At 42.3% G+C, this 17,751-nt stretch overlaps 1 protein-coding gene across 1 annotated transcript in view; it reads right to left on the bottom strand.

Moving 5' to 3' along the window:
• The window catches only part of scaper (S-phase cyclin A-associated protein in the ER), a 58,622-nt gene that overhangs the window by 36,184 nt on the left and 4,687 nt on the right, over window positions 1-17,751 (bottom strand). Inside the window, exons 3-20 of the mRNA XM_061077033.1 lie at window positions 17,233-17,309; window positions 16,456-16,653; window positions 14,022-14,122; window positions 13,438-13,554; window positions 12,311-12,429; window positions 11,287-11,573; window positions 10,446-10,784; window positions 8,990-9,157; window positions 8,810-8,876; window positions 8,596-8,713; window positions 8,140-8,251; window positions 7,582-7,722; window positions 7,183-7,338; window positions 6,952-7,094; window positions 6,738-6,819; window positions 6,499-6,651; window positions 5,045-5,152; window positions 1,231-1,367 (exon numbers count right to left, since the gene is read on the bottom strand). Of these exons, the coding sequence (XP_060933016.1) occupies window positions 1,231-1,367; window positions 5,045-5,152; window positions 6,499-6,651; window positions 6,738-6,819; window positions 6,952-7,094; window positions 7,183-7,338; window positions 7,582-7,722; window positions 8,140-8,251; window positions 8,596-8,713; window positions 8,810-8,876; window positions 8,990-9,157; window positions 10,446-10,784; window positions 11,287-11,573; window positions 12,311-12,429; window positions 13,438-13,554; window positions 14,022-14,122; window positions 16,456-16,653; window positions 17,233-17,309 (2,623 nt within the window). The remainder of the gene's footprint in view (window positions 1-1,230; window positions 1,368-5,044; window positions 5,153-6,498; window positions 6,652-6,737; window positions 6,820-6,951; window positions 7,095-7,182; window positions 7,339-7,581; window positions 7,723-8,139; window positions 8,252-8,595; window positions 8,714-8,809; window positions 8,877-8,989; window positions 9,158-10,445; window positions 10,785-11,286; window positions 11,574-12,310; window positions 12,430-13,437; window positions 13,555-14,021; window positions 14,123-16,455; window positions 16,654-17,232; window positions 17,310-17,751) is intronic.

The following is a 17,751-nucleotide window of genomic DNA, read 5'->3' as shown; positions in this document are numbered from 1 at the left end:
GGTGTTTAGTTGGTGCTTACTTGACTGGTTTTTAAATTGAGTTTCAGGGTCACTTTATGGTTTTCCAACAGAAAAGAAAACCCATTGATTTATAATGTAGTGTATGTTAAGTACTTTTGGGAATTTGTGAAGGATATTTGCTCTTCTTCTCTCGCTTTCCTCTACAACAAAATATTCATATTCTTCATAAGCAAATAACGACTATAGACGTCTGTTATTTATTTTGTTGACGTGTGTACCTACATCACCAAAAATATTTCCAACCATGTTCAAACCCCTTAGAAATCCCCAGTTGTATTCAAGTAATGAGACTTTGGATTGTGATTACCCTTTAATTGCATAATTTCCGTCTTTTCTACAACTTTCAGGCCAAACCACACAATAACCCTAATACTGGATCATGATTATTCATTGCTGTTTGCAGCGTAACATGAATAAAACTTTAATGCGTGACCTCAACCGTAAGCTTAATCAGGTAGATGTTCATCTGCAATGGTGGTAAGGAAAACAACTCCCATGATCCCACACTGCTTCACAACTATCACACAACTTCACAACTGAAGTTACATATTGTACGTCTGATGTTTATTTAATGTAATCAATGAAAGAGCTTGATGGAGTCATATCTTGATTTTCTTTTTAGTGTGCAGAGGTCCAGTACATCTGAGTTACACTAGTCATTGTGGTTGAGGTGCTATCATACATCAAACAGTGAGTATTTCAGTGTCTCCTTCCACTCCCCTCCGTCCCTGTTTTGACAGCCGGTTAAATTGATTGAGCTCGGGTCCAGGTTCTGACACACAGCAGCTCTGCCTCCTATTTGTTGATTACTATTGATTTTCTTTGATACTTCATTTAAAAATCAATAACTTCGAAGAAAAATAGGCATGGCTCATACATAGTTAAACATACATCCTGTACACTGACGGAGGCTTCGGGTTTGGCATTACCCTGGCAGCAATTTGGAGGAAAGCTCTTACAGGTGAAAGCTTGAGGCTACGCATCGATTTGCAGTTTTGTTCCCCAATCACAGAAAGTGGTCATAAATTAAGCTCATCAGAGTTATCTTGTGGACAGCCATGATGCACATAACATCTGCTTTCCATCTCTTTGTCACTCATAAAAATAGAAGCCCTGGCACAGTTTTGAACCTCTGAGAGGAAGGAGAGAGGTGGAGAGAGACAGACTGATAAGACAAAGAGAGAGGCGGAGAGAGAAAATGGTTGTTACCTGGAGTTCATCCTGGCACGGAGCTTCTTCGCCTTCTTCCGCGCCTTCTGCCTTTCTTCTACGTACTTCATGTTCTCAGATGAAACCAAGCAGTCCGTCACTATGTCCACAATGTATTTTTTCAAAGAGAGATGCTCCTAGAGTAGAAAAGAAAGAAAAAAAGAAAGCAATTTAATGTAGGCAATGATAATTTCAGGAATGTTAGCCATTATCAGTAACTCTCTTTACATGGACACCAATATATTGATTAACCCGCTTGACACAATAGTCTGAATAAGATGCTGCATTGTAAACAGCATTTTTTGATTACCTTAATAACCCAGAATAAAGATAGACTCTGAAAAGGATAGGATATGTGGAGGATTTTGATCCTAGTCACTAAACGACAGTTACCAACAACTTCACGACGGAAAAATAAAAAAGAGATGTAGCTTGTGCAAAGTCTGTGTTATGTAACAGGAATTTTAATTAAATATTCTATTAGCAACTCACATAAAGACCATTATCGAATAATGTCTCAGACTAAAGTCAATAGTCTGAATATTGATGTCATTAAAATACCAACTGTGTACGTTGTTTTGCACCACAAAAGTTAGGATAACAGTACTACCTTAGTTTAGGAAGGCAAATGTGCATTTTAAAATGTTCATTGTTTAAAACCTGTTGTTTTTCTAACTAGGAGAGAAATCTATCAATACAAGATAAATTGTAAAACAGTCTACAATTTAGAATATCTCAAAATCCCAAAAAAACAGAAGCAAATATTACCCATTGTATAAAGGCTGCTCATTTCAAAGTTGGCACTGAATGTATTGTATGACATGTAGTCCTACACCTATCAATATCACCACTGTATCCTGCAATTACCTCCAATAGTCTACAATCTTTTGAGGCAACAGGCCCATGGATATGCTAAAGGGCTAGAGGTGTTGCTTCCTGTCTGGCCCTGTCAGATGATTCTGATAGTTCCACCAGGAGACGAGGGAATGTAACACAATTTGAACAACATGATGCATGTGCAAGAAAGCAATTACCCAATTATGCTGTCATCCAGCACCCCAGAGAATAGAATGACTTCACAGATAAAGGTTTTTTCCATTCAGCAGTCTAGCTAAACGTGTGTGGGAGATGCCATATAGCCTTTGGTCAGTGTTGTCAGTGCACCTGCTGTCTGAATAGGGGTTTTACAAAAAATGTTGTTGTAGAAACAGTTGTTCTTTAGGGGGCTAAAATGTGCAAATGTGAATCAGGAAAATTCAAGGAATTTAAGAGCCTTGAAATTCTATTTTCTAGATAAAGTGTCGGTTTCGCAAATATTGACCCGTGCTGGACTGCATCATATTTTCTGTTGCTAGCCTAAATGGAAGATGCATAGTTTGAGTTTAAGAGACATCAGACAGGTGACGAACACTCAACCACTGTCACAAAGCAGCAGAAGAAGCTGGCCTAAGGGCAGTGTTACTGCACAACCCCACAGTTTGCCTCTGGTTGCAGTAATGTGATACCACTCTAAACAAAAAAGACCTATCAGACCTAAATGACAGCTTTCACAAATACTAATTCTATAGGATATATTCATTCACTGCCTCTTGTGTCACATACAAAAGGCCTGAGAGGTCGGCTTTCCGTTTGGTGTAGAGCAAACAGCTGTATGTCATGTTGGCTACTAGGTAAGATGCGATACTACTATACTGGGTTGGGTTACCATCACTACAGTGGTTTACATGACATGTTTGTATTCCAGTGCATCCTATCAGTGACATTTAAGGAGGGGGCAAATCAAACAAAGACAAACTGAAAGCTATTCACTGGATCTCTCTCTTCACAGCAGCTTTGCAGCTACAACTAGATGACAGATCTCAAGACAGCGTGGGGAGGGAGAGACTAGCTTCAGCTGGCAGTCTGGATATTTCATCAAGGTTCTCAATTTGTCATCAGTCGAGCTTCAACGACAAGACCTTAAGGACTATTTAGTGCATTTGGGAGGTCAGCTCTGATACCCTCTGCATATGGATTCCTCCTCTGATAGTCCTTGCCGACCACTTATAAATAAGCTGAACAGAAGAGAGGCCTCTGCAAAACTGCTTTCAGACATGAACTGAACTCTGGATAATATACAGAAATTATCCAAAAGGGCTGTATGTGAGAAAGCAAAAGTCCCAGTCAGTTGTTGCAGACACTCTCTGAAGTTTACTCCTGCCAGCACCCTATAAAACTGCAGATAATGTCCAAGTGAGCCCAGGAAAGAATAAAGCGGGAGATTATCTGTGGGATTCACAGCAATCGATGCAAAACTGAAAAAACTAAAATTATACCAATTTCTCAAAGTTGTCAACTTGGAAAGACAAAATTTGAGAACTTTAGGTGATCCAGACCGAAAGCCTGTGTCTATGTGCTGTATGTGTTACTCCCCATAGGCATTAATACATTATGTCCTTTCTCCTGCATGCTGCGCCCACCTAGCCTGAACAATACAGAGATTTTATGTGGCTTTATTCATATGTGAAAGACAAACTACATAGAAAGTCCGGTCCCCATTATGCTGACATTTTCCGGAGTTCATGTCTGAAAACATCTTAAGAGAAACCATCAGTTCTTTTAAGCCATCATGTTTAAAGGTGATCAAAAAATGATGTCCTGAATCCATGCATTAACATAACTGCATCAGACCAGAACAGCAAAAACAGAGATCGCAATCCCATGTGTTCTTCCTGCACATTCATCCTGCAATAAGCTGCTGATAATCACTGTGTTAAAATCTGACAGTCAACCAGAATGACAGAAGGTGAAGGCGCAGGGGGGCGCTCGCTGCCTTCTTCCACAGAAAAGCTATGCAGTGACCTCTGCATGGTCGAGCCAACTGTCTTCATTTTAATTAAAAATCTTTCATTGCACAAAGAGTTATGGAGCTGCAGTTTGAAATAGTTGGCAGTAGCATGAAAGAAATTAACTTTAATATAAATAACAAGGGGGGCGCATTAAAGTCTGATCTAAACAAAGTCTTTAGACATGATTAGCTTTCACATGTAATAAGAAAAATAAGTTCTGGGAATTTATAAATTAAAAATACATCAGTAATAGCCCAGAATAATAACATACCTGTCAAGCAGGTTTAGCCAGACATGGGATAAGACAAGGACAACTTGAGTTCAGCACGGCCTTAAACTCTAACTAATTAGTATTGACAGTAAAATGCAGTGTGTATATGAAGAAGTGCTCATATATGAATTGTTTATAGGGCTATATTGGTGAAGTGCTTCTCTCCATTGCCTTGTTTATCTACTGTCAAACAAAAAGAATGACCTGCATTTGGAGAGGAAATGATTTAGAGTGAAGGAAAGAGGGGGTATCAATTATTTCCCACTGAAAAAAGCTTTGAATGAAGGAGCTGCTGGGGCCAAAGGTGCTGCATATAGCACCAACAGTTGTCAGCCTCACAATGAGCTGCTGCTGAAAGCCAATCTCATATTGCAGCCTGAGAGAGGTTACCTTGCATTAATGAGCTGCCTTCCCATGGAAAGCGCTCCATGACAAAAACAGCCTGGAGACAAGGGGGTGATGTCACCCCTCCACTGAAGCACTGAACCCTAACTGTGTACATTTCAAGGCCCATTTGTAATCTCACAATGCCAGCAACGGAGCCTTGGCTGTGTACAAGGGGAAGCATAAACAATAATAACAGCCACAACATAAAAGACAACCACTGTGTCTCTTTGTCTTTTTCTTTACATGACACAAGCAGGAGCAGCGGTGCAGAGTTCTTTGACGGGATAAATGGATGTTTGTTCGTGGCAGGGTGTGGTTTGATACGCACCACTTCCTCGTCAGAGAGCTCCCGTCCCTGGATGCTGCTACTGTCTCGCACAGCCTGTTGGTGCGTCTTGCCCTTGGTGTGGCTGAACAGGTGCACCTCCGAGGCGATCTGCAAACACAAACACAGCGGTCAGAGGTCACTGATGCGGACACAATGGAGACGGGAGGCAGGGAGGGGTCAGCAGAGCCCCATGGGACGCTGGTGAAACGATATACAACATGGGCTCTTCCATGGGACGTGACCTTGCCTCTTTTAAAACAACATTGAAATGAAAGGAGAGGAAATGGGATTTGACATGTACAACATTTAATACTTAAATAGAAGTTGAATATTTAAAAAGAGTGTTTTCCCAATAATGTAGTGGAGGTCATGGATAAATAAATGCAGTTCTGTGAAACCGTAACAAAAGAGGCCAGGTTTGTTTTCTCATCTCTGGAACAAAGCCCATTCAGAATGGTTTGTGTTTAATGTCATTAAATAAAGTGCTTTCTGCTGACCCATCCGTGATCTCTGGTGTCAGATGCTGGCCAAGGTCATCATGCGTTTTAACAAGATTTCCCCATGCACCCCCCCAAACCCCTTTTTATCTGATGCTGCTGCTTTGAGGACTCAAGGTGTTTCACCCTTGTAACCGTGGCAGCCGCTCCATTAGAGATAAACGCGTCTGCTTGTTGGATTTGCTCATTCAAATGTGCCCTCTTCCAAAAACCCTCTGAATCGCCTACAAACCAGCATGGTATATGCATGCAGCTGAACAATAACACAGAGGAGCTACTGCAGTAAGTGTCTTTTTCTTACATATATACAAACCAAAGACACACTATAGATGAAAGACATGTCACTTCTTCCTCCCCTAATCTAGAAATTAAATCAAAATGTTGCAGACATGAATTATGCACCAAAGGCGTCATTTGGAGGCCGAGTCTGTGCAGTAGTGATTGGAAGATGGAGCTGTGGAATAAGGTCCCGCCAATACATTCGCAATTGTGAGTCAGTCTCAGCTGTCAACCATTTTTCACCCCATTTTTCATCATGGCTTAATTAAAATTAAAACAAAATTTTGTTTAACGTCAGTATTATAAAAACTACCTTAATTAAGTTACAAAAACCATCTCTGAGAAATAATTCTGTGATGTGTATGCCAACTTTTTAGGTTAGGCCATGTCCACCAACATGGAGGAGGAGAGGTCAATGACACCAGGCTGTGGCTTTGGTGTTTTGGCTTCACTTTTGGGGAGCTGTCATGTCATCCATCTTTATATACAGAATGTGATAAACACACGTTACTTTCACTCTAATTACAATCTAGGATAATTTGAAAGTAATGAGGATTTTGTAAAAATGATTTCGCAATGACAGAAGTCATAGTTTGCTGTTAAATTCAACACTGTGCATACAAGTCAAGGGCACCAATGGACATCAATCAGCCCTGACACAGACAAAACTGTACATACCACAACGCAACACAGGGAGCACTGTTTCTTGCGCTCGTATGGTGTCAGTTTGGGGGCGTAGTCTGTGTTTGCATGTCGACCACTGCTGAGCTCAGCAGCCTTCTCCTTCCTCTGCTCTATTTGCTCCATGTGCCTACGGCTGCTCTCATCGTGCTATGAAAGAAACCAGAAACCGGGGGTTATTTTGGAAATGGGGATTCCTAGATAATGTTTGTTAGAGAAACAAGATAGAAACTCACCTTCATCTGAATTTTCTTCTGTAGCTCCTCCATGGCCTCCTGTTGAGCAGCACTAAGCGAAGCCATACGCTGCTCTCGGTCTCTTCAGATGGGATGTACAAAAAGCAGTGTGAAACCACAAGTTTTTTATTACTCTACTGTTAAAAATTAAACGTGGATTCATGCAGCCACTTGTGTTTACATGTATTCACTCCCATACTGAAGTGCTACAAACCTGGCCCTTTCCCTTGCTGCATCTTCTCTAGCTTTCTCTTTTTCCTGCCTCTGCTGTTCAATACGAGCCTGCTGCTCCTTCCTCCGCATCATCAGCTCTCCCACTCTCGCCTGCCGGTCTGCCTCAAGGACTCGTTTACGCTCCTGCAGAAAGAGTAGAAGAGAATGAACACATTATGAAAATTATTGTGGAAAATTTCAATTATAATGGACAATTGTTTGTTTGAGTCACCTGCACAGCCTCATCTCTGGCCTGCTTCTCCTCCTGTCTCCTCTGCCTGTCCTCCTGCAGCTCATTCAGCCGTTGCTCATACTCATTTAACTTGGCCAGGGCATCGTGCCTCTTGTTTTGGGCTTCAAGAGTGTTGATGAAAGCAATTTCATTCACCTGTACAGACAGATTAACAAACGCAGTGTGTAAAAATACAAATAAACATGAATGCATACATAAATAGAGAATGGGGAGGTATCAGTTTGCCTGTATGCAGCTTTAATATGCCTTCCATTTTTTGTATCTGCTAATGTAATAATAAGTAATAAAATGTATGACTGCAGATGTCCACTTAATTCATAAACTTCTCAGCTGTCACATGCATATTGTTACAGCTTTTCAGGGGATCCCCTCCTGTACCTTGGCCTCTTCTTCTTGGGCCTTCTTTACAATTGCCTGGAGCTGCAGCTCTCGTTTTAAGTCGGCATGCAACAGCTTTTCGTCCATCATCTTCCGACGTTGCTCCAACAGCTCCTCCTTCCACTTCATCACCTCCCTCTCCTGTAGAAAGTGAGAAAGAGACAGAAGCTGGAGTGTTAAAAATATGTACAGCACAGACAACGGATTCTTGATCGGTCAGTTGCTACCCACTCCAGTGCGTCCCCCGCGGGATTAATGTGAATATACACCACTTCATGCATTTATGTGGTTAATCCTGATTTATTTTAGGACTCACTCATCTCACTATGGCTTGGAGAACAAAAACAAACTTCATGAAAGGCTGTTGATTTTGGCTAGGGGGTCTCTCTCACGACCGTCTGCGGCCAGCTGGCCTGGATGCGACTGGAGGGGGTTATAATATTTAGTGATTCTATCAGGCAGCGTGCTGACAGAACCTCTCGTTGTGAGCCAGACTGGCCGTAGCTTGCGAGGAGTTTCTTCAGGGTGCTTTCCGTCAACTTGGCGCGGTTTACTCACCCTCTCCAAGAGCTTCTGCAGCTTGAGCGTCTTTTCCTCCCGGAGTTTGTCCCTCAGCTGCTGCGCCTTCAGCTGTTTCTCCTCATGTTTCTTCTTCGACTCTGCAATCGTTCTGTCAAAAACACAGTAACAAATCATTCATCTCTTTCCGTGTCCTTATCAACAACACGCAAGGCAGACACAGGCATCTGATAGACACTACAGCCTGTTTAGACATTCTGGGTGGTAACCTATAAAGAAAGAGGTCAGATGTAGTAAGTGGGTCTTTGACTCTGAGGCTGCTGGGTTAAATCCTTGTCAAATTAAGATGAGGGGATTGCATAGGAGTAGATTGAGGTGCTGCTCAGGGAGGCACTGAACAAGAAGAGAAGCTGATTGTGTAGATACTGTGAGTGTGTGTCTAAGCAGGCAGTTTGAAAATGGACCAACTACTGCATATAGAAAATGTTTTGGCACCTTTTGCGCGATGGTGAGGAGAGTTTCTCATGCATGTGGATCCCGTGTCCGGGAGGCCGAGCAGGTTCCTCTTCTACTATCTCCCCCCATGAGGTACTCTGACGCCATGGCTCCCGAGCTTCAAGAAGGTTAAGCAAAGAAAATTAGACAGTAATAAATATGTTAATCATTACGAAGGAAAGAAAGTTTGGGGTTTAGATGTTGACCTACGTACCTTCATAATCTGCCAACATGTCGGTCCAGTCAATATTGACTCCAATGCCTCCGTTGCCAATGCTAGTCTGTAAGGAGTTGTGTTTTTATGTCAATATACAGTAAAACACCTAAATCAAAACTTACTGATGCCCCCTAAAAAAGGGCTAAACATTCAAAATATAAAGGACTTGAATCTTACAGAGAAGTCGCTTTCGTTGTCAGTGTCCAGGTCATTGTTCTCTGCCAGAATCTCTCTGGTCAGCTGCTCTTCCTCAGCGATGGCGCTGGCGATGGCCTCCTCGTTGGCCTTTTCCAGTCGGTCAGCAAGCTCCTCTTTCTTAGCTAGTACCTCGGCCATGGACTGGGGCTGAACAAATGGCACAGATAACAGCTCACACCAACATTTCCCATTTCATTGTTCCAAACAAAAAACATCAGTCACAAGATAATTGGAGATCCCAAGCAAATGAATACATTAGTACAGCGAGATATACTACATTAGTAAAAATTAGAACTACTTTTGTTGCTGAACGTGTCAGGTAATCGTCTCTAATGTTTCTCCTCCCTACGATACTATTCAGTTGAAAAAAATATGAAAAACACAATGCATGTGCATGTGCATCACTGAGAGTCAGGTGTTTTCTTTTTCTTGTCAGTTAATATAAAATTATGAAATTTACACAAAGTATTTGGTGACTCCTACGAGTATTAGGGCCACTTTGAGGGGAAGAAATCAGAGATTTTTTGAATAAAGTCATGATATTTCGTTACAACGAAACTTTATTCTCCTAATCTCAGATTTATTTTCTTCATATGACCCTCATACTTCGGCACATGTGAGTAGCACCTTTAAGTAGGAACACATTTTTGTCTGATTCGAACTTTGGTGCATGATTCAAAGATTGAGGGGAACATCAAATCAACCCAGTCACAGTTTGTACCACACAATCACCACAAGAATGACAAGTGAGGAAGCATTCCATATTCATGCAGGCCACGTTTACTGTGAGGATGAAGAGATGGTGGAAGGAGGCCACTGATGGTTCTTCTTTGTGAAACTGGCAGCTTACTTCAACCTTTTAAATGTTTTGGGGAGTTTATTAATTTTCAAGGTAATGATAAGTGTATAATTTAAAGGTAAAACATTATAGTATCCTGTGGAAAACATTTGACGTCATAACCTTGATTTCTGCAGGGCGCTGACAGTATCTAACCTAGAGGTGTGGGAATCTTTGATTAATTGAACGAAGCTCTGTTTACACTCACTATATGATGCTAAACAAAAGTGACTGAAATAGGCAGACAGTGTTTACCAATGACTCCACACTGGGTTGAGCAAAAACTGGAAGTTCATTTTGGCAGCATTTTTTTTCATAGAATTCTAAAAGGGGCCAAAATAACTAAAAACAAATTGAGAGATTATTTTTTTGGGGCAACACCAAGGGAGCACTTGCTTCCCTACAAAAGCCACCTACAGACAGCTTTTCTTCAGTGAATGGTGCTGTAACAACACGGCACAGAGCTATGCAGTCTTGCCTGCACATTTGGTCTGGCAGTTTCTTAAGATTGACTTTGTTTAGGCGCTGAAGGACCCTTGGGGAATCCCTGGCCCCCCGCCCTCCCCTCCCTCTGCTCCTCCATCTCTCAGCACTCACAGTGGAAAGCTCTGTGGGGTCCAGCACACTCTCCAGTTTCACCGCTGCCATGGGAGTCTCGGCCTGTCCGGGAGCAGATGTGGCCATGCCCCGTGACGCACCCTCCTCAGCCGCGCTGTCCCGTAAGACCAACAGCGCATCGAGCCCGTTCGTCTGGGGTGGATCTGGGGAAGGGACCGGGACCGGGACTGATAAGGTAAGGTCTGTTGGTGGGACTGCGGCTGAGGACAGGGTGGGCTCTGGGGCATGGGAAGGGGTATGTGCTGCTATGGAGGGAGGCGCGTCCTCACAGGGTGCGTCGACACATTGCCCCAAGTCTTGTACACGCTCTGCTGGGGGCTGCACCGACAGTCACACACAAACACACGCAAACTCAATTAAAAAACATGCATATGTCAAGCAATTCATGAGAGCAGTAACAAAAAAACAACAATCAAACCAGTCAACACACAACTGGTAACACAATTCATGCAGGGAAGCTGGTACTAACATGCCCTGTACATCCACTTATGATCAATTTCAGTAGATAGATTACAAATACTGATTTGCATTTAAAAATTAACTGCTTGCTATAACACACTCTTACCAAGTGTGTCTCGAAGCATTGACAGACTTTATAATGAGAGCGAAAAACGGTTTTCTGCCTCTAAAATGTCAGTGTACAATCAATCGCCTTAAAACTGATATGTCTGTCTGGACAGTGCCTATGAATACCATGGAGCCCAAAACAAAAACAAATGTGGCTGATAAAACGGTCTACTGTTACCCAGCTCCTCGTGAATAATTGATACCCAGGGACTGCTCAGAGAGAAAGACTTCACAATGTACTGAACCTCAGTACCTCCATCGTGTGCCCGTTCTCCGGACCTCCTCCGCTCCCCTGGGGGTCAGGATCCACGGGGTCTAGCTGCTCAATGTCCGTCTTAGTCGAGTCCTTTTCCAAGGGACAGTGAGGTTGGAGCTTCTGCTCTTGCTGCGGCGGCAGATGGGGCTGGTCTTCCTTGTCGCTGTCCTGTTTTGGGGGGACGTGAGCCAAGACAGGACTGACCATGGCAACCATGGCAGAAGAGCGGGGCCTGGTTGTGCGTCCTCGCTGGACCGTCTCCCAGCCCTCAGCATCCTTTTTACCTGGAGAACACATGAAGCACTCAATCGATAAAGCAGACGAAGATATGTTACTGTGTTCTCTGTTGTGAGAGAAACCACATATACAGAGCTGCTCCATCAAATCCTAATATAGATTCATGCAATAGTTTTCCGAAGAATACCAAATTGATATTCATCCGGATTGCAACCTGGCCCTATCTGGCTGCTCTGATAGGACAAGAACTCGTCCTTCCCATCAAACACAGCCTCTGAAAACAGGCATGTTTGCATCTAAAGAGCCAATATTAATAGTTTGGAAAAGTACGTCGCCACCATTTTAACAAGTTGAAACTGGTTAGGTAAGTAAAGACAATTTTTTGTAAATATTTCGAAAAGGTCTGCACATGTATAATTCTGCTATGTTGCATATATTTGTGTGTTGTACAAACTTTGCCTCTTCTTATATAATGACTGATATTCTGTCAGATTTCCCCCCATTCGTTTTTTTCCTCTTTATTTATTTACTTTTGTTTTGATTGGCCTGTACCCCTGAAGGAAGGGACAGGTTCCTCTTTCTCTCTGTGTCAGGAAGCAGTTTGTCAGTTTATCTGGACTGTTTGGACTACATTTAGGAACCCTGGACATTTGCCCTTGTCTCATGTTGTTTCAGACTGAGCCTTTGTGGACTTTCTGTATTTTATGTTAATTTTCATACTGTAAAAATGTAATTATAAAAAACAAACAGTTTGCATGGAGTAAGTCTGAGCAGAACGTCTTACCCGGTTTTTCTACTTGAGATGAGTTCATTTGACTGGAGATGGGGACGCACTTCACTCGGTCTGCCCAGCTGAGGCCTGTGTGGGAGAACCGGGCTGCAGCCATTGATGGTGGAGGACCGCTGAATATGACACATACACACATCATGAATGAAAACAAGCAAATGTGGGCCGACTGAGTGAAGTCTTTAATGTCAACAGGTACGATTTTCAGCTTAATTAGATCCAGTCTGAGCAGCTTCTACTGTGCTGCCTGTTAAAGAAAGTTCAATGGTCTGAAGAAAGTGGCTCCCTCCCCCCAGCACTCTCCATTCAGAGATAGCCTGGAATTGTATTGGGCAACGGACCTCCATCATGATCAATATCCATTTCCTGCTGCATCCGATTACAGAGCGGTGCACATATTGAACCCATGCTTCAGCAGTCTTTAACTGACACTTTCATCTACACCTTCAACTGATTCTATGGCTGAAGAGTGAGAGAGAGACAACAAATTGCATTAAACAAATGCTTCGGCCTCAGCAATCAATGACTATATTGCTTGATAACATAGTTTGGTTTTTCTAAGCCCTTAAAAAACAAGCATAGAGCATCATTACAACTAGGGATGGGTTTACAACAGTATGCCTTAGGGTGCATTATTAATCAAACAAAAGTTTTGGTTGGTCTTTAAAAGCAAATCCCTAATAGTGAAAGAAAACAGTGAACCAAACTGAGATATGACAAGAAATATGCCGCGTTCATTGGGAAAACAGCAGGAGATCCTACGGAGGATTCACCATGAGAATGTGTGTTGATGATTTTTCTAACACGCGTAAGACTAAAATATGAAAGAAACTAGAAGAAAACAACTATGTCAGAATGAAAAAGAGGAGCCATAAAGTCAAGTACGTCAAGTATGCTTTTGGTGATGAGGGCCAATGCCAGCATCGATGTGCTGTGGAAAAAAAAAGTGATTTCCACAGCAGAATTTTTTTGTTACGTCCTGCCTCTGCACCACCCCTAGCCTGAATGCTCCAGAGATGTCTGTGTTGTTGTGAATGCATCAGAGCCAAGAATCTCCCACTTCGTTGTTCATCTGTGAAAGGCAAATGACTGAAAAAGGCTGTAGTGAGTGTGACAGAGCTTACCCAAAGTTGAGGTTACGACGTACACCTGCAGAAGGAACCATCCTGTCTGCAGAGGAGTTTGGCATCACATGACGTCCCGGAGACATCTTACGCACTTCCCATGCTAAAGACGTGGGCCTGAACCGAGTGAGAGAGGTAACAGTTACACTAAAGCACTAATTATACCATAATACTATACTTGCCAAACACACACAGAGGCTTGGCTCACACCTTGGCAAATAAGTCGAATGGCTGATTCACTTGCAGCAATTTATGCAGAATGGATCATGTAAAAGTTTCAGGTTGTCTTATTGATTAACAGCATGCTTTAAACGGACAAATTGGGAGACAGCGCTCTGAATTTAATTTCTTAGTCAATTTACGGTTGCAGTGGTCACTGTGTTAAAGAGAAGCCAATAAACTCTGGGATCACTTTGAATTAAAGCCAAGCCTATTGATCTGTTCTGTTTGTGACTCAAGGCCAGGGTACAAGAAACAGGCACTTATACTTTTTTCCACAGAGAGCAATTCGAAGCGGAGACTGAAAGAAAGTGAGAGACAGAAGAAGAGGGTGAGAAAAAGAAAACAAAGAAACCAAAGATCACCTGTTCTGGGCGTCTGTTTTCTCCAACTTCTCCTGAAGCTGGATCCAGTCAATCAGAGCTTTGAAATCCCGAACGTAGTTGTTCAACATCATCAAAACCTCCTAAAGACAGAAAAACAAGAGGAGAGTGAATCATGAACGACAATTGAGAGAGATATGCTGCTTGTCACTTAATATTGTTGGACAATAACAATGTAAACAGCACTAAATGTAGTTTAATATATCTGATACCATCAAAATGCATCCTACAAACTAACACCAATCACAGGGCCGATATAAAGAGACAAAGAAACATTTACGTTCACATCTGTGGGCAAACTCATAGGATATCTCCATTCAGCCAGCAGCCTTATAACTATATAAACAAAAACAACAATCTAAAAAGTCTGTTTTTTGCTATATGCTACTTGGGGTTTGTCAGAGGTTCAAATATTTCTTCAAAAATTATTCAAGTAGAACTATAAATATAACTATTCAAATGCATGTTAAGAACCAACGTCTATTGGTACGAGTGAGAATGATGACGAGTGTTGCTGAAAACACACATTCTTATGCAACCTCAAATGCATGATTGAAACATTTGAGGAAGAACAGAGCAGGAATATTCCAAGTGTCAAATGTCTATTATCTGCAAACAGTGTTGGTCCTCCAGAGGTGGCGGGCGGTGCAGAGCTTTTTTTCCCCAGAGCTCTAATGAAACAGAGACACAGCTGATTGATGTGGAGCGTGAAGGGAGTGGTAATTGAGAGTAAAGCTTCACAGTGCTTTTAGTTAATAGACGAGTCAGGCCAGTGAAAGATGTGTCCAGCAGCAGGTCTGCTGATTAGACCTGGTTAACAGGCAGCGACTGCTGCCGTGGCCCGGTGTTCATTTGGTAATGAAGGCCAAGAGGCGGAGAGCTTTGCTGCACCTCTGACAGATACACCAACAGTGACTGAAGGCACCATAAAGCAGCTTTCAGCATGTTAACCGGCACACTTACCTAAATACAATCCTCACATAACATTTCATGAGGAATGACAAAAAGTTTAACCTTCCAGGGGCATTGCCGTAAAGTGTGATGGGCAGTAAAAGCCTGTGGTCCCCACAGCGACAAGAATGAATAGGTACAGCCTAGGTCGCCGTTACTGACCTCAGGTAAATAATTAACTTTTCTGTTCCCCCCCCCCAACTACTTTAAATTAGAATCACCTCTGTAAGTTCCCTTCAAACATGATTAAAAACTGACAACTGATTCCAACCACATGAGAACCCTGCATACTTTTCTTTCCTGTTCTAAATGATGTGTCTAATAAATCAGGTGATGGGATAAAGGAACAGTTTATAGGAGCTAATTAAGCCTGGGGCCATGGAGAAGATAGGTGTGGGCATTATTTATAATCATACATGAATCACTACATGTTCAACAATTTCCTTCTGAACAGGAAACATTATATTAGGTCAGTGCCAAGTTTCTCATTCTAAGTGACAAAAAGCATTACAGCAGCAGCCTTGGCAGCGAATTAGGCGTTACTTCCTGTTGATTATGTTTTTGTGCACTTGTTTTTCGATGGAAAATTGTTAGCTGAGAACAAATGCAGCCCACAGCCACGCTGGGGGATTGTGGCTGGGGGCTATCAGAGCACTCTGCTTCCCCTCCAGATGACTCCATCATCTATCAGTGTCCATTAAGGCAAAGTTGGTTGGAGGGGGGGGGGATTATGAACAGCACCAAGCTCCCTGGCCATTAGACAGCATTAGGGTGTGGAGAGATACAGTGGTATGAGGGGGAAAAAACACCTCGTAGCCAGATGTCTGACACAGGCCAAGTGACAACAACGCTGATCAGACCACAGGGAGCTGCGCTGTGGCACTGACAGCAGGCCGACCACACCACAGGGAACTGGGCTACGGTACTGACCGCAGAGCGTCACCAGAACCATGCTCAGCATAATGCAGCATGGCAGGTCAATCAATAAAACACAGGACCAGCAGGATCATGCCAGTGTGCCCTGGAGCAACATCACAGTGCCATTTTACAGCTAGACCGAAACAAAAAACACAATTCCAGAAAAAGAAAATTGTGTCAAAATATGCAGTGGATTTTATGAGGTGTAGACTTTTCAAAAACAAAAAAGGAGCCGAGATGCCAGACAACAAACAGAATGTTGTACTGTTAACAGTCTGTCATCGATATTCAGTGCACCGAGCCAGGCCTGTGATAATTCTCCTGCCTGCAAGCTTTCAGAGAGCCCCTCTGACATAAAGCAGAGATCAGGAGGAATGTGAGGGAGAAATTTCATTCTGATCTCTGCCTCCCTCTAGTGTTCATAAATGATATCACACTTAAATCTCTCAAAAAGGTCATGTTTGGTGAGTTCAAACCTCGAACCCATTGATTCTGAAAGTGGAACATGCATTTCTGCTAGGATTTAAATGAGAAAAAAAAACCTCACCTTGCATTCCACGACACTCTGATCAGATTCACAGGTGACGTAAATCTCGTCCACTGCTCGGCGCAGGTTGTCGAAGAGGAACGCCCAGTAGCGCGCTCGCAGGTCCACCTTGCGCGGCTGTCTGGCTTTGATGGGACTCTTTTCTGCCACCTTGTCCAACAAGGCACCGGCTGGACCTTTACCCTCCACACCAGCATTCTGTGGGGACAGGGCATGAACCACACATTATCGTAACAATAACACAGTTATTACAATGTCATGTAAATCTCTTAACTGTTTACATTTGTAGCAGCCACAGCTGTTTTTTTTATTTTCATTGAGACAGGGAGTGCAACTGTTGTTTTTACTTATATTCCCAATACCGACCATGCATTTAGAGAGTGTTCACACATAAACCCAGTATTTCCTACCAGGGTGATTCACAAGGTTTAAAATATTTAATTAAAAACCATCAAAATAAATAGAAACTAAAAAAAATGATAGACATAGTTAAATAGTATTTCACTTGTGCAGTCGGTAACATTCACATGAGTCTCCTGTTGCTTTTTGCAGGGCAACAAATATCTTTCTGTAAATTTTACAAACTTGCACAAGAACAACTGCTGGACAGTAAGTTACTGATTGGAAATCAAGTGCAATTCACACTTCAATTACAGGACTATTCTGCTTCTGCAACTTTTTCCAAAAAAGCTAATCCATGAGTGGCTCTGACAATACTGCCACAGCTGTAAGCTTGTCAAGTAGTGCCCTCTGGTGGAGGCAGATGATTATACCAACCTGTTTTTTATTCCTTCGTTGACCAGAGTTGATCCTCTGAACCCTGGAACTGCCACTGGAGTTGTTTTTGGACTTTGCTATGTGTAAAAGAGAAGAAAGCTTATAAAAGTGTAAACCACACAAAGTCTAGTTAAAAATCAACATGCTCTGGTGATGGACTCTTATCAAACCACTTTTGCAGTTGAAATGTGTCAAATGTGCTATAGTAAAGACAAAATCTATTCAGTTGTGCCATATCTTTACAAACCAAACAAACGTATACATTCTATATGATATATGAAATGTGATTTCTGGTGTCAAGATGTAAGTAAATTCAGGAGCAGAAAAGAAGCTTGAATAAAAATGACTGGACCAACAAAGAAGAGGGAGAGCCAGAGCTAAAGTGAGAAGGCCCTGTTGGGAATTTCAGAGTTGGACGGCGGAAAGAAACTTTGTCTAAATAAAGCCTAAAGTTGTCCTGGGACACAAATTTGTCAAGCCGATAATTTAAAAAGTTACCATCTTTACAGAGAAAGGTAC

This window comes from Limanda limanda, chromosome 8 (assembly GCF_963576545.1).
Source record: "Limanda limanda chromosome 8, fLimLim1.1, whole genome shotgun sequence".
Classification (NCBI taxonomy): Eukaryota; Metazoa; Chordata; class Actinopteri; order Pleuronectiformes; family Pleuronectidae; genus Limanda; species Limanda limanda.
The sequence above is the reverse complement of the archived record's forward strand: the minus strand, read 5'-3'. Positions and strand labels throughout refer to the sequence as shown.